The following is a 17,025-nucleotide window of genomic DNA, read 5'->3' on the forward strand; positions in this document are numbered from 1 at the left end:
GGACTGCAAGGAGATCAAATCAGTTTATCCTAAAGGAAATAAACCGTGTCTGTTCTTTGGAAGGACAGAAAATGAAAATGAAACTCACATTGACCACCTAATGGGAGGAGAGGATTCATTAGGAAAAAGCGAAGGCAAAAGGAGAAGGGAACAGAAGAGGGTGAGATGGTTGGATAGTGTCATCGATACAATGAGCATGAATTTGAGAAAACTCTGGAAGATATGGAGGACTGTGGGAGGAGGCTGGTGTGTTATGATCCATAGGGACTCAAAGAGTTGCACACAACCTAGCAACTGAACAACAACATAGATTGAAAAAAACACCAATGATTATGATGAAGTATTTAGAATGATAACCTCCATATAATATGAAAATTATTGAAACCTTTCTTGGTCCATAACAATCATGATGATTTTATTCATAAATCAGTTCAGTTTCTGCATTAAAATTCTGATATTTAAACACGATATGAAAATAGTACAACATAAATTTGAATGTTTGCATTATTATTTATTTTAAAATATTTTTAAAAAATTGTATCGGAACATGCCTTGAAAATATCATTTTCTTCATAAATAGTGAAGTAAGGAAGAGAAGGAGGAAGGAAGAAAGGAAAGAAGGAAGGAAGAAACACAACTAAAATTTACTTTTCAAATACAGCAGTTGTCTTAGCACTTCAAACTAACAACTCCCAGGATACAATTTTTTAAAAAAATCAATGGCATTTTTTTTTCTTAGAAGTGTTGCATACATCATTTAGTTTTGGGTTTGTACTGTAAGAAGAAAACAGATTTAAGGATCTTGAAATTTAAGAATTCAAACCACTAGATTTCTGCTGTCTTATATTAATTGCACACTCAGATGTATCTTTTGCATTTAAAGCAATGCAAAACATGTTGAAAACTAAGGCTGGAGAGAGGGGAAAACTTCACTGAATTTCCTAAGTTTGCTTTCCTTGGAAAAACCCTCAGTTTTTTCACATTCAAAGTGCTTTAAAATGTCTTCCAAATTTATCTTAATTGTATATGTAAGCTTGCTTTATAGTGCAGATAATTTGAAGTGCCGTTACTATTCTATTATTGTTCCCTTACACATCTCTCAGTCACCGATCTCCAATTCTGAAAAGATATGGAAATATTTAAATGAAGCATATGAAATAGGGAGACTACAGTGAGCTGGAGAAGTTGTGGTTTATTGAAACACAGGACATTCATACACCCACAGATCTTTGGTCATCTTGAACTCATTAAGGTTTAGGGTATGAATACCACATTATAGCTATGATAAATTAAATTATCTTTTCATGTGAGTTAAATTTGGAAAGCAGTAAAAACTAGTAGTAATTTTTTTTTGCTGCATGGTGCTACTGAACATGAAATTGTGATAATACTGCCACAGTGTCCATATGACTGTACTATTAGATGCAAATCACCACTATATACTGTATTTCCAGAACATTTACAGGTCAAATAGTATAATGCAGATAAAAAGCTTGTGTGTGTGTGTGTGTGTCTTGTATTCCATGAATTTAGATACTGCTTTATTCAAGTATGAGGATAGTGTTCCTTGCTGATGCAGAATAATCTCTTTGCTAGCTAATATTTTCAGGAGGGTTTCACTTACTGCATCAGTGCCTTTGCTCTGTTTCAAGGATGTTTTTCTATGCACAGCAATATGCTTTGTCCTTCAGAAAACTAATCAGTAAACCTGGAATTCTTTAGTGTTGACATGACTTACAGCAACTGAACTGTCACAGTGCATTTACATTCTGTTTGATTTTCTTACCTAGAAGGTCTTAAAAGCTAATTGCCCCAGAATGTTGTTGTCTTCCTATTGCAAAGGAAGACAGGATTGTTTTGAAGGCTCTGAGCAGAAGACATACAAAAGACCGGTGCACATTGGTTGTTACAGAGAAACATGTCAAAAATAATACTGATCATCCCAGATTGCATTTAGGATGGGAATGTGAAATACCATTCAACTTCCATTTGCCTAGAGCAGGGATATCCTTTTCTTCTCTTTGGTGTAGATTGGAGACAACAGGGAAAACACAACATATCCCAGTTGCAGAATACAGCCATATATAAGCTAATCAACCTGAAGCATCTGGGTATTGCAGGCCCAATCTAGGTCTTGTTTTGGTTAAAGGAGCACCTGCATTTGTAGACTTTTAACTATCTCTGAGAATAGTGAAAAGCAACAATAGGTTTAGCAAAAGATATAAGTGCCTTTTGAAATGAGCAGATGATGAAAATTTCAGGACTGACTTTCCTATTTCTGACTTAATTAAAAGAAACTCATTGTCATGCCCTTGGTAGGGTCGGACTCTGAAGGAGAGGAGGAACAGCTGACAGGGAGTGGAGGCAACAACACACTCTGCCTATCAGTATAATTGAGTCTTCTCATTTTCTAACCTGTCAGCTTGCCCAACCTGTTACTGTCCAGCATTTTAGACAATACCTCCCAGAATTACCAGACAGCATATTATGACCTTTGGATATTCTGGTCAGGGTTTTGGGAACTGCAACTCAATCTTAGCAAAGGAGCCTGTGCCCACATAATTAAATTGTATTCTGTTGCCATCTGCTGGTGATGAGAACACCAGATGCATCTGCATATTTATTTCAAAGCCTGGAAAAGTCCCACATTCCTTAAGTACTTCAAATTTTTGAACACTCTTTCTTATTCTTTTGAAAACATGTGTTTTTAAAGCAATAAATAGAATAAAAAATACTGTAATATAATTTTTTTTGTAGTTTAAAGTAAACATTTTTTTAAAAAAATGGAAACATTGAATGTATTCATTTAGTAATCTACAGCTGTGTAATTATTCTACTAAACTACCAAATTTTTGTGACCAAACTTACTAAATATTGTAAAATGGAATGATTGTCAATTATAATATGAAATGCAGCTTGATTGAAAGGGTACTTTCTGAGCTAATATAATAACCGAATTTAGCATTTCATCACCTAAACAGAAAGCAAATTTTTGCATATTGAATTAGTATGAAATTATATTCTCAGAAATGATGGCCTGTGAGGGGAAAATTCAGTTGAGAGGCGAGAAACTTGAGGATCTCCAGAAGTAATGTGTAGGATCTCTCACCATTCATTATGACTATGATTTTATAGTTCAGCAAAATCTGGAGGTTGGAAGTCCACTTGCTCCTCACCTTTATTTGAGTCTGTAAGGTCCCTCTCTCATTTCACAGAATGTTTTGGCTCAAATGCAACAGTATTCTTCAGTTCCCAGTTAAAAAATAGACATTTAACTAGAACATTTCAAGATAGTTTTCTTTTATATATCAGAAAATATTGAAAGTATCCCAAGCCAATTTCATATTATTCACCATTCTCTGTATAATTTGGGTGAGGAATCTATGCCATTGTCTTGTGATACCAGGGCATAAAGGGAGCACCAAGTCCCAACTTTAAACTGTATTTGTTATAGTTTTAAAAGGTAAGAGACAAAAGGACCTTTTGGATATGAGAAGACCTATCCCCTCATTATCTCATGCTTAAGAATGTTTTCCCTAATTTCATATTACAATGGTGTAATCAATAATGCAATGATGTGTGATTCATTTCAGAATTACATGTAGAACATGATGAACTATTTCTGATGCTATTCTACTTTATGAAGCTGATAATCATCAATGATCCAGATACAGAAAAGGATAAGGAAAACAAATTCAATGTGACACTTTTTGTTCCAGATGCCAACTTTAATAAAGCAATGGGATTATAACTGATCTAGTTATACTGGAGCCTGACCCTGAACTTTCAATTATTTTTATTGCTATCTATTATTTTCTTTCCCTATCTATACCTATTTCATCGATAACATATACATTAATCATGGCTATTTCATATTGCTAAGGGTTTTATGATGAGTGCAGTTTTACAATGTATACTTTTATGATATTAAATGGCACTTTAAAGTTACTTTAATTAAATGAAACTGGTATTATGTTCAGACCATGTTCATAGATAACCATAAGTGCTACATATTGTTTAAAACAGAAAAGTTGAATATTACATTGTCAATCAAATAATGTCACTTCAGAACCCACTTTGGTATTGTGACCCTCTAGATCATACCATATATGTGATGATCAAACAATTTGCTTTTCCATGATGTTACTGTTCTAATGTTTGGTATGATATACTTAGTGGGAATGGTGGTAATTCTATGTCCTGTATAATAAAGCAAATAGTCATTTTCCTTGGTAGTCTCCATTAATCAAAGTGTAGCTTTTAAATGCTTCAAACTCATTATCAGAAAGAATAGTATGGGTGAGACTGAGGACAATTGGCTGAAAAACTGGAGCAGATTCCTATATGTAATATGAAGTAGATTGTTGTGTATTTAAAGAATGTGAGCCGAATGCCACTTCCTGTGATTATTACTATTACTCACCCAGTAGGTCAGTGAACTTGATTTACTTTCTTCAGGCAAGATGAGCTGGACCTAAGGGAAAAACTCTGCTGCATTTTGTGTGTGTGGAGCTTTCCATGGTGCTGAATCTACTTGCCAGTCATTCTCCTCTTTTCTACAGTGGAACAGAGGATCTTTAGATACTGTTTTGAAATTCCCCTCACTATATTGTAAACTGGCTCCTATTTAGCGATGTATATGCTTTGCAAAAAATTAAGCCTTCTAAAACCTTTACAAAGTCATTTTGACAGATATAATAAAGAATCAGGAACATCAATGTAAGATTTATAGAACCTGTCTTTTAGTAGGAGTTTCTGCTGTCTGTCACTTTGCATTATGCTAATCATTCATTTGTTACTAATTTATTTAAATCAGCTCTTTGAAGTGACATCACTTTAGATTCTAGAAAAATCTAAATGGGTAGTTCTGGTTTTTGTAAAAACACACACCACATCAATTACACTTAAGATTTATTTCTCTGTTCATTAACAAACAAGCAGCTATTGCCTCTAGCTGTTCCTCTGTGATTTTCTTTATTGTAGTTAAGTGAAGTAAGAAATAATTCAGGAAGGAAGGATTGGCTAAAGGAACACATATTTTACCAGCTGTATTTATTATATAAAAGCAATATCCCAGTCATTGGAAAATAAATATTTCATGGTGGCAAAAGATTACAAATTAATGGTGTAATAGTGAAATAATTATATGAATGCCATTATTAGCATTCCAATGTTGGATTTTGGATGCAGTTGGACTTATTGCTGGAGAGAAGGTATGGAAAACAAGAAATCTCCCATAATAGGATTTGGCTTTGATGAGGCATTTGCATATGAATCTGTTACAATATCCTCAGTTGAAATGAATAATTCAGATCAGACCCCAATCCTTGAAATGAACACCCTTGATTTCAAATGGAATAAATTATATCCATTATCAAAGGCAAGCTCTGAGCCCTCAACATTTATAGCAAATAATCCCACAGTGGTCCCCACAGTTCATACTTATGTAGTAAAGTAAGTACAGCAGTATTAATTTTGTTATGATTTCAGAAAAACACATATAAATCTACCTATTTAAATTTTCAGCAGTGAGCCATAGAAAATTTCAACATGTCAACTTATCATTTCTTTCCTAAAGCATACCATCTTTTCTAGATAGACCTTGTAGATAACTTCTGCAATGGTCACTGATCAGAAAATTAAGCAGTCAACTTCTTAATCAGAATAAAAGAATGAAACATTAAAGAAAGGGGAAGCTAGCATATATGAAAGAAAGCATATAGATTAGCTAAAAAGAACAATAAAATGCCTTGAAGTCTTAAACATTTCTGCCACCTTTTAAAAAAAAGATTTTTAAGTGGTAGCAGAAACTCTTTTACTCAATTTTTTTTCTTTACTTTTCTCTGTATGCTCATATCTATTTTTCACCATTTGAATAGCTCTATGTAATGGGTAAAAATGGACTGCATGTAATTTGATATTTATCCTTGAAAACTCATTGAATTTTCAGTTCTTCCACACATGTATATTGAAAACATGAATCAAAAGCTAATGGCCTCAGGAGCCTTTTCCATCATCTTGATTGTGCAGATTATTCCCATTAAAGTACAGTAAAGGTGATATATCTAAGAAAAAAGCACAATTGCTTTAAATGTGAAAAAGAATTATAAAAAGAGAAGCAAAAATGTCATAGGAATAGCTGTGCATCTGCAGGTATTTGCAGGTATATTGCCAAAAATGCCATGATAGTTCAAATCAAATGGACATTGATTTAATCTCAGGAAAATGATGAAGCTTCTTGCTTAAAATAACTGATGATTTTATGACTCATACATAAGTTACATGAGCCAAAAAATGTGTTCAATTTTACCAGCCAAAATATATGTGAAATCTGAAAGAAGGGAGCTTGTGTATTAATAGGATCGATTTTAAACATTAAAACACTCTAGTCGTTATTTATCATTTTAATATGTTGGAATCATGGAAATTGCCCAATAACAAAAGATAGTTTTGAGGAACAGAGATTTCTTAATTTCATTAAGGCACAAAAGAACTCTGGATTATTCCAAAAGAACCTATGACTATATATTGTTTTTCTTTATATTTTTACAAATTAACCTTATAGTATTTAAAAATAATAATAATACTATAATATCTTAAAGGTAGGTATTCATCATTTGCAAGACCATTAGAATGAAGAGTTAAATATCCTATATTAAAAATCCAATGACTAGGCATCTTACAGAACATTACATATAATCTTTTTTTAAAATATATTTTTATTGCATTTAAAATAATAACAGAGAAATGGGAAACCCTCCCACAAAAACAATGCATTTCTATGACATGCATTGTTAAAGAAAAAAGCACATACAGTTTAAAAAAAGTAAAAATATAATACAAAAGATATGACACAACATTTTAACTGTAAATATTTACAATTCTACCTATAGTTAAATGGTGTAATTATTAGCCAAGTACATAAATAATACATTTATAGCTATATTTTTAACTTGTGATATTTTATATAAATGAGTTGACATGTGTTCTTATGATCTTAATAATTGTCACTTCAAAAGTATCAATATTTTTAACAATCTAAAACTGATTCTTATAAAGTAATAACTCTCATGCCATGTTATGATGAGGATTATAAGCCTATTAGATATCTTTTACTAAGCAGAAGCACTAAACCAGTAAGTACAGTCTTATGTATTAATCAGTACATGGCTGAATAATGCCAAGTGTATGATCACATTCATGTTCACATCATTTTTAGGATATGGAGAAAACTCATTTACATTAACATAAACCAAGGATCCCTGTTTAACTCAACAACAACAAAAATATTCTTCACATACACGTTCCCTCATACACATACCGATTTTAAGTGTAACCTCTGCCTCCAAGAAAAGAAATCTGGAACCATATCACACCCACATTTCCATTGAAATTATATGATAAACTAATGCTAAAATTTCAACCTTATTTTGAATATAATCACCACTAACCCTAAAATATGTCTTAACAATTACCCTGACATTAATTTTAATGAAATATCTCAATAAAATGGAACTATAACCTGAATTTCACCCTATCGCCAATGCAAAATATAGGATTAATTTATGCCTGACAAAATATCATGTATAACATAAGTTTAAAGTATCATTATAAATATAAATAAAAATAACTCTTTTACATTTTTCATAATATTAATTTTAAATCAAAATATCCCCTAATGATAGATCCCATTTTATCTTCTCCAAAGTAACACTAATATGGCTAAGGTATTTGTATAAGCTCTATGATGACCTGGAACAAGCCCATAGTTGAATGTGTATGGATTCCTGAGCTGCCTTAGATGACAAAATGGAGAAATTGAAATCTATTACTTGATAATAGTCAAATATTACTTACAGTCTGAAAAGAACTAGATATGAATTTGGGAAAAATTATGAATAAAGGCAATCTAGGAAGGGAAAAATTATAGTTGACATGACTGGATGGAATAAGATTATAAAGGGGAAAAATTACAGATATAAGAATGGTGATGGATTAGTCCTTGTTCAGAAGGGTGTCTTTTGAGTCCATGGCTTAAGCATAAGCTATTTACACATACATGTGACAAAGAAATTGATATAAATCTTAAAAGCAAAGATTGAGAAAATTAGTTTAACAATGCAGGAATGATAAGAAATTTTGAATATGGAACAAACCATTTTTTGTAGTGTCAGGAATAGATTTGAAAATAAATGAACATGGAATGAAATAAAACATATGAAAAGATGACAGCGGAAGTTGGACTGCAAAAGAGAAAGTACAAGTATAAAAATATTAGAAAAAGGAGTCTTCCAACAGAAAGAATGGAAAGGGAACGTAAAGAAAGAAAATGTGGAAGCTAAAAAAGTAGTATATTATGAAATGCCATATGGTATTATGCTAATACAAGATGTGAAAAAAGGATACTTGTTAGAAAGGTGAAGTGAAAAAGGCCGTGGATGAAACTAGCTTTATGTGTATGAGAGGATTGTAACAATGCCAAAGGCTAGTAAGGGAATGCAAAAATTAATGAATATTAGTTTAAATGTACTATTGTACATTGATGGTGATACATGGTTGACTTTGAACCTAAATAATTTGCAATAATAATTTGGAATGTTAGCTTATATGATAATCTATCCATTAAAAATTAATATATTAAAACCCAAGTCAATTTTGTTTGATAGGAAAATGAAGTAAATGTTTATGCATTTATTTCAAACGTCAAATAAGCAGAGCAAGTAGATGAATTTGTGTAACTAGTAGAATGTTTATTAAAAATGGGGGGAAAATCATATATCTAAGAATGCTGAATAATATTTTCTTAGAAGAGTGTTTTGATGCATGGTTTAAGCATAAGCTTACTTATACATACACAAATAAATTCTTAAAAAAGAAGCTGTAAATTCTATAAATACTGATAGGTAGTTTGTTTGTCAGAGGTGTCAAACTCAAGGCCTGGGGGCCAGATCTGGCCCACAAGGCGGTTAGATCTGGCCTGCAGATCCATCCTGCAAACAGGATTGGCCCACAGCACCTCAGCTTGGCCAACACACTTTGCCTGCCGCACACACCATGAGCAACATGGCCAAGGAGAGTGAGCACAGCAGCAGGAACCTCAAGGACAAGAGTGTCAAATTTGACTCCATTGAGAGCTGCATCAGGGTTGTGGTTGAGCTCAGGGGGCTGGGTGGCATGGCCCTGGTCTCACCTTCCTCCACTGGAGACAATTAATCTCCCCAAGCCCCACCCAGGCCACCACAGATGCTCCTGATGAGAGCAATGTTCAGCTGGCCATGTCCATTCTGGCCATGCACACCCGCCCCCCTGAGGTCATTCACAACTAATATAGCCCTGAATGAAATTGAGTTTAATACCCTTGTTGTATGCGATCTGTTTCAAGGAATAAAGACAATTGACAGAAGGTAAAATGGATTTAGTTCTTGCTTTTTATTTCTTGTTTTACTACTTCTTATTCATTTTCTGTGCATGCATAAAATTATTACATCAAGAGGGGATAGTGTGACCAGAATGTATATAGCACATATGCTTAGGTTTAGTTATTTCTGAAAACACTGAGTCATACAGGAAATTAGAAAAAAAACACATTGTATTTTATGATAAAATTAATGTAACATCTAAAAATCACAAGATAAACAGGAAGATAATATGTATAATTTCAATATTGTTATCAAATGGTGCTTCAAGAATCTAAAATGTCATTACTGGTGCTATTTAGTAGGAAAATAAATAAATAAGCCATACTAGATAAAAGTGTTATTGGATTAAAAACCTTTCAAGGGTCCATAAAATTCTTCTGAAATGAATCTGTCTCTAAATAAGCCCATCAGGCTAAATCCTGAGACTGTTCATTTGCACAAAAACCTTTATTGCTAGAGTCACAAATCAATTTCATTTTCTTAAGTACACCCACTGAACTCTCAGCCTTTGAAAGTGTAGTGCACAGAAGATTTGCCTCCTGCTAGCTTTATTTTCAAAACCAAAAAAAAAAAAAATACTCTTAAAGCAACAATTGTACTCCATCTCCACTTCTCCTTTTCAAAAATCAAAACCTAAATTGAATTCAGGGTCTTGTTCTCTAAAAAAAGGTTAGGTGAGAGAGAAAAACAATATTTTCTAGGCCAGGGGTCTCCAACCTTGGCAATTTTAAGACTTGTGGACTTCAGCTCCCCTCAGCTTTGCTGAGTAAAAGCTGGCTGAGGAACTCTGGAAATTGAAGTCCACAAGTCTTAAAGTTGCCAAGGTTGGAGACTCCTGTAAATCTAGGCAACCCTAATCTGTCATAAGAAATTCAAGAAATGTAATTATATAGCAACCATCATCCTTTCTAACTGTTTTCTTGGGTTGTCTGTGTAAGAATAACTCTCAAGATAAAAACCAAGGCTTTCACTTCAGTTGAGACCTTTCTCCTGTCCCATGCTCACTTCAGTCTGATAGTCACTAGCATGCCCAATCAGGCTTGGAATCCCTCCACTTAGGTCTGAATAGGCAAAGCAACTCATTTTACTCTAGACCAGGGCTGTCAAACTCCCAGCCCACGGACCGGATGCGGCACGCCCATGCCCGGTTTAGTGAACAGGAAAAAAGTTCTGACACGACACCACCACGATGACTTGAGTTTGACACCCCTGCTGTAGACTGTGAATTAAAATCTTTTGGGTCCAAAGCACAAAATCCCATCAAGGGTTTATTATGGTTGCTCTGGTTGTTCTTTTATTATTCCATCCTTTTCCTAAAGAGTTTAGAACAATGTGTATGTTATCCATCCCACCAAATCTCTCATTTTATTCTCATAGCAAACTTTTTGGGGAAAGGCTAATTTAGAGGTATCTGCAACTGCCCATAGCTGTTGCCATATACCTACGCTGGAAGGGGTTGATGGGTAAGTGGAGGTTGCACAGGGCTTCAGTTCAGCTGACTCAAATACCTCCCAAATTCCAACTGCAGGGGTGTGTGCCCGGCATGTTGATTGGTTGATGTTCTTTGTTGTTTGAGGGCCCCCTTAGAGCATTAAAATTAACTGACACATAAAAGGAACACCTAAGCAACCATCCCTGAATGACAGATGCATATGTTCCTTCACATGCAGTGCCAGAGAAGTCTGTTTGAGCCTTAAGCTGAGCTATCTGAAGATGCGAGATCCCACAAAAAGTTATGGAAAATAAGAGGGCTAAGATACTGTGGGATTTCCAATTCCAGACAGACAGGCAGGTACTAACCAATCCAGAGGTCACCAACCAGTGGTCCATGGACCACTAGTGGTCTGCGAGAGAATTTTGGTGCTTTGCAGTGCACCCAGGTGGAGGAGCTGCTCCGGGATGACCAATGGGCCAGTCCTGTGACTAGAGCTCTGGAATATGGGACTGGCCAGGCAGCTCATGGTGGGCTGGAAATCTCTACCATAAAGGGAGGTACATTCAACTTGCAACTTTGCAGGTGGTGAACATGCAAGGAGTAGCCCAGCCCTCACTGGCTGGAACAAGGCAAGGGTGCTGTTGCAGCAAGGAGAGGTGGTGGCGCAGGCAGGCTGAAGCAACAGGTATCAGCAACTGGTGGCTCTTTTGTCCCCCTGCTGTGGCTTCCTGTCAGATGATCCCACTACTGGCTGGCCCAGTTCCTCACCCTCCCCTCCCACTCACTCCTCAACTGGCCTGAGAAGGTAAGGGTGGGGAATGGAGATTTACTCCATATTTCAGAGTGGGAGCCAAGCTTCATCTCTTGCTGAGTCCCACAGGAATTTCTTCTGGCCCTTGTTGGTGCGGCGTGCACCTTGGCTGCTCAGGGAGGTGCACAACTTCCTCTCTGCCCCAAGACACTGGCCCAGCCTGGCCATTTCTCTCTGGCCTGCTGCTGCTGGCGCCTCCATTGCCTGCCTGCTGCTCTTGCAGTGCCTTGCACAGTGCAGTTAAATTTAGTGCACTTCATAATGGGGGAGATGGTGTCCCCTCCTCCTCCTGGAGCTCATTATGATGCAGAGCATTGGCTGTAGCCGGGTCGAGCAAGTGTCTCAGGGCAGAGAGCAGGTCATGCATCTTCCAGAGCAACCAAGATGCATCCAGCACCAACAAAGGCCAAAGAAGGAACCGCGAGACCCAGAGAACGCAGGAGAATCAGAATGAGAAAGAGAGAGATGAGAAAAAAGAGATGAGAGAGCTAGAGAGAGAGAGAGAAAAAAAACAGAGACACAAAGAGAGAGAGACAGACAGAAGGGAGAGAGATGAAAGAGATAGAGGTGAGAGAGAAAGAAATGAGAGAGATGAGAGAGAGAAAGAGAGAGAGAAATGAGACAGGGATGAGAGAGAATGATGAGATAGAGATGTGTGTGTATGGGTGGGTGTGGGTGTGGGTGTGAGAGAGAGATGAGACAGAGAGAAAGAGAGAGAGAGAGAAATGAGAGAGAGGGAGAGAGAGAGAGAGAGAGAGAGAGAGAGAGATGTGAGATGCTGGTGATTTATTTTCTGTGGGAAATGGGTCCAAATTGCTTTTTGAGTGTTTAAGGTTGCAGAAACAGGTGGCCAAGCTAAGTGCTTGAAGGACCCCATCCCATCACTGGGAGTCCGCAGGATTTAAAATTATGAATTTAGTGGTCCCTGAAGCAATCAACCAGACATCAAGATAGTAGACAAAGACCAGAAGATAGCAGTGGTAATAGATGTAGCAGTGCCAACTGACAGCAACATCAGGAAGGTGTATGGGAAACTGGAGAAGTTCCAGGCCTGAAGGAGGAACTGGAGATGATTTAGAAAGTAAAGGCCAAAGTGGTTCCAGTGGTGATGAGAGCTGTGAATCCTAAAGTGGGAGAATAGCTCCAATAGATCCCAGGAATTACATCACAGTGATCTCTTCTTTACAGGTCCTGTGCAGAACACTCAAATTCTCAGGCCTATGGTAGAGGACTCAAGACTGAGGAAGATGCATACCACACATAAGGTTGAAAAGGGAATTCTTTTTTAAAACATCTAATCTAATCTCTCTCTCTCTCCCCCCCCCCTCTCTCTGTATCTATCTGTGTATCATCACAGATTATATATATTACACATAGAATCTATTACATAAATACATACAAGCACATACAAATATCTATGTTTGAAGAAATCCTTCTATGAAATACAGGATAATCAATTATGTGGATAGAGTTGAGCAATATGCAACCTCAGAGATCAATGGTAAGCTTTCAACCCAGGCTCTTATCTAACCACAATGAATTTCAGTTTCCCATTCCCTAGTGAGGCTGAAAAAGCAAGACATAAAAATATGCCTCATATATATCACCACCAAACAGAAGAACAAAATTCTAGCCCCTCATAAGTATGTTGCAACCCTGCTTGCTCTATGACCTCACTTTGCCCACTATGGCTGTGAAACATCAAAAGATTGTGCACTCCCACCCTGTCCTACAATGATGGAAAACAATACAATTTTCCAAAAGATCTCAGAGGAAAGAACTCTTTCATGAGAAGGTCCTGAAAAACAAACGTTGATAACCAAAATCAGTTATTTCCATTATCCCCAAAATACCAAACTAGAAACAATCAGAAAGAAGAGAACAGTAGAGCTCTCCTTTTGCAGGAATAAATGTGGATTCATTCTATAAAAGCTTTAAACTGAAGTTATTTTTGATACACAGAGAAGAAGAAGAAACTGCTCTCAAAACCAAATTTGTTAAAAGTGCCTGAAGGATGAAAGCTTCTCCTGGATATAGGAGAAACCCCACTGATGAAAATTCTCTTAAGGCTTCCCAGAGGCACTATTAGCCAGGTTACAGCTGACCCTCCTATAATTAAGCTTGGAATGATGTTTTTCTCCATCCGAGGGAAGCAAGGCAAAAAGAACAGTGGCCCACAGATATATACTGATAAAAGACTGTGAACACTATTAAATGATCCTCTCCGGATTCATAATTCACAGTCTTATGCCCAGCCAAACTGCCCATATGGTTCTCAGTTGGAGTCATTTTAATCAGAGTCACTATTTTGTGCAAAAGCATTAAAAACAGAAATTCAAGTTTCCTACTAGGTATTTAATGGAGATTGAATAGAGTGGCTATGTGAAAATAATTACTATAAATAAGCTGAATTTGGGCTTCAGGTAAAAATTATATGATAAAATTCACTTGGAAAGATTCAAACCATTGCAAGGAGCTTCCATACTACCCTTGAGACATAGAGATTTGTATAATTAATGCAAATATGTTAAGCTTATAAAAATGAATATTGTTTAGGATAGCTAAGATGGGATAGATGGGATCTTTCCTGTAACCTACAAGCAGAGCCTTAGTTCATATTCACAAATGGTCTCTTCAAGGACAAATTTGGTAATTCATCATGGAATATTTGAGACTATACTAACAAGGGTTCTACATTATTTTATTGAGATATTTAATATGACAGCTGAGAACCCCCAGGAATGCACCACCAAAATGGAGCCAAATCATTTTATTTTCTTTTAAACATCAAACATATTGGGGGCCTAATGTATCCTTCTCATCTTTCTTTCTTTCTTTCTTTCTTTCTTTCTTTCTTTCTTTCTTTCTTTCTTTCTTTCTTTCTTTCTTTCTTTCTTTCTTTCTTTCTTTCTTTCTTTCTTTCGTTGGAAAAGAATTTCCTTAACAACCAAAACCTATAATAATAAAAAGGGCCGAATTTGGATTTCATTCATGCTATATTTGACCATGTTCACTATAAACTTTGGAGAGGTTTTTTAAAGTGGATTTCAGAATAAATTAGCTGTCAATTCTTGAATTATTGTGTGTGTGTGTGTGTGTGTGTGTGTGTATGCGCGTGCATGTGCAGAAACCTCAGATCTCAATTCCTCAAACATACTCCTCACAGAAAGTTTCCATTAGAATTCTGGAAACCAAGAACATGGTAAAACAGGCTTTCCCAATTTGCTACTATTCATATATGTTCAGACAATATTGGCTGAGGTTTCCTACAGTACCATCCTTGTGCATCTACTGAGTACCTGTTTCAGAAAGTTGGGACTAAGCATTCCTGAGTTGAGCTATGATTTAAGAAACTAAAGTGCCTTAGAAGAGCAAAGGTTCTTACCATAGTGATCACATTAGCTGCTGGGATGGGCAGGTTTTCCACTTCCTGGTGCTCCCCAGTCATAGCTAGGAGATTGAGACTTGGGTCAAATGCTGGTCTGGAGAATGCTGATTTAACTATGATTGCAGGATGCAACTTGCCTATTTTTACATGGGAAGGCAAGTGGAAATTTTTTCTATAATTCTTCTGATCACTGGTATCCAAACTTTTCTCAATACTTTGTGCACGATGATAAATGAACATTGGCTTCCAATTCTTCCTCTGATGAACTGCCAAAAAATGTCCATTGTCTCCTGAAAAACATCCTGTTTAAGAAAAAAGAAGAAAACCCTTAAAACTGAGCAAAAACACTTCAGGATATGATGCTAAATTATTCTTCATAAAAAGGAGAAAAATATTTGGTCACTCAATGAACATTGTTGTGAGGTATAAGCAACATTGGGTAATGTCTAAAAAGTCAGCTCTCAGACTTATATTGTAGCCTAAAATTAGGCATGATTGTGTATGACTAATTGGTGGTCAGTTTAATAATATTTAACTTTTCAGTTTTATATTTATTAATTAAAAGTATATTTTCACACATTTACCGGTAAATGACAATTTTCTCTTATGTATACATTTTATGTGCATATTTTCTAATATTCAATTTTGCCAAGTGCCTTGTGCAGTTTTGTGACCATTTCCTCAATTATATGAAGATAATATACAACTGTATATCGAATATTATTTCCTGTACATTTCCTTTAAGAATACAAAGGAGAGTGCAAAATTCTACCAAGTAGGTATTTCAATCAACAATTTCATTCTAGGTCATGTAAACATGCAAGCAGTACAAACTGGGTACTAAATATAAATTTCTCTTTAGTAAACTGGAAAAATCAGTGCTGGAATAAATTTGTCTTCTTAGTCTTTGCTTAGTTGCATTTCTTTTCCTCCACAGAGAGGATTTGCTTCACACCCCAGCAGAAGGATTGTGGACACGGCTAACAAAGCCACAACAGAAGAAGTGAGAAATGGGCGGCAGTAGTAGCAAACCCTGTAATTGACTGCTATTGCAAATACATGATGGAGAAGGCTATGCAGTGGAAAAGACCAGGGGGACCTTCCCACTAGTCTTGTGGTACAGCCTTCAATTGTGCTATGCTTTGGTAGGAGTAGAAAGAAGGGTGAGCCCCAAGACTTGTTCTTTCTGTTTGTTAAAGGGAAAAGAAGCCACGGTGCTGCTACGGCTAGGGATGGAAGTGTCATCACATCTTAGATGGAAAAGAAAAAAAAACTAGTAAATCATTCGTTCCTCAAGGGGTTGTAAACCATTATGCTACAGAGAACACAGCACTTTTGTCACCAAATCTGAAGGCTTTTGTGCATATGTAATATAAGGCAGAGAAGAAGTTGTGTGGGTGTCTATATGTGTATGTAAATTACATGTGTGTATGTGTGTGTTCTTGGGGAGAGCAACTACTTGCATATGTCTCGTTGCAGTATATAGTATATAGATGTGGTACCTCTCTGAACTATCTGCATCCATATGTCTTCATTTTTGTTAATTTTTCTGTCTGCTAATTTTGTGTGTGTTTATGACCTATTTTAAATATTACTACTTTATGATACATTTTACAAGTGGAATGTGCTAAACATATTTCTATATTCTAAAACATCTTTTTGAAATAGATGTCAGCAACACTACCTGTTCTGATTCTGAAAATGACATTCCATGAGAAAATTAAGAAATGACAAATTCAGTTGGTAAATTTTGTACTCTTGAACACACATGATTTAAAGCTTTGGAATTACATCTAGATTCTGAAATGAACTGGATAGAACTAGATATTATTAAACATTCAACCACACTAGGAACCAGAGGTGGTATTCAGCAGGTTCTGATCAGTTCTGGAGAACCGGTAGTGGAAATTTTGAGTAGTTCAGAGAACCAGCAAAATCTGGAGATTTTACAGTATCATTCTCCTGCCATGTC

General features: G+C 36.0%; 1 protein-coding gene across 2 annotated transcripts in view; it reads right to left on the reverse strand.

Moving 5' to 3' along the window:
• Positions 1 to 17,025, reverse strand: part of PTPRR (protein tyrosine phosphatase receptor type R) — an 84,024-nt gene that overhangs the window by 54,309 nt on the left and 12,690 nt on the right. For both annotated transcript variants that reach the window (XM_087967983.1, XM_087967981.1), the window contains exon 2: positions 15,051 to 15,355. In XM_087967983.1, coding sequence (XP_087824109.1) covers positions 15,051 to 15,355 — 305 coding nt within the window. The remainder of the gene's footprint in view (positions 1 to 15,050; positions 15,356 to 17,025) is intronic.

This window comes from Notechis scutatus, chromosome 6 (genome assembly GCF_049901735.1).
Source record: "Notechis scutatus isolate UNSWTSFEM ecotype Mainland chromosome 6, rNotScu1.2, whole genome shotgun sequence".
Classification (NCBI taxonomy): Eukaryota; Metazoa; Chordata; class Lepidosauria; order Squamata; family Elapidae; genus Notechis; species Notechis scutatus.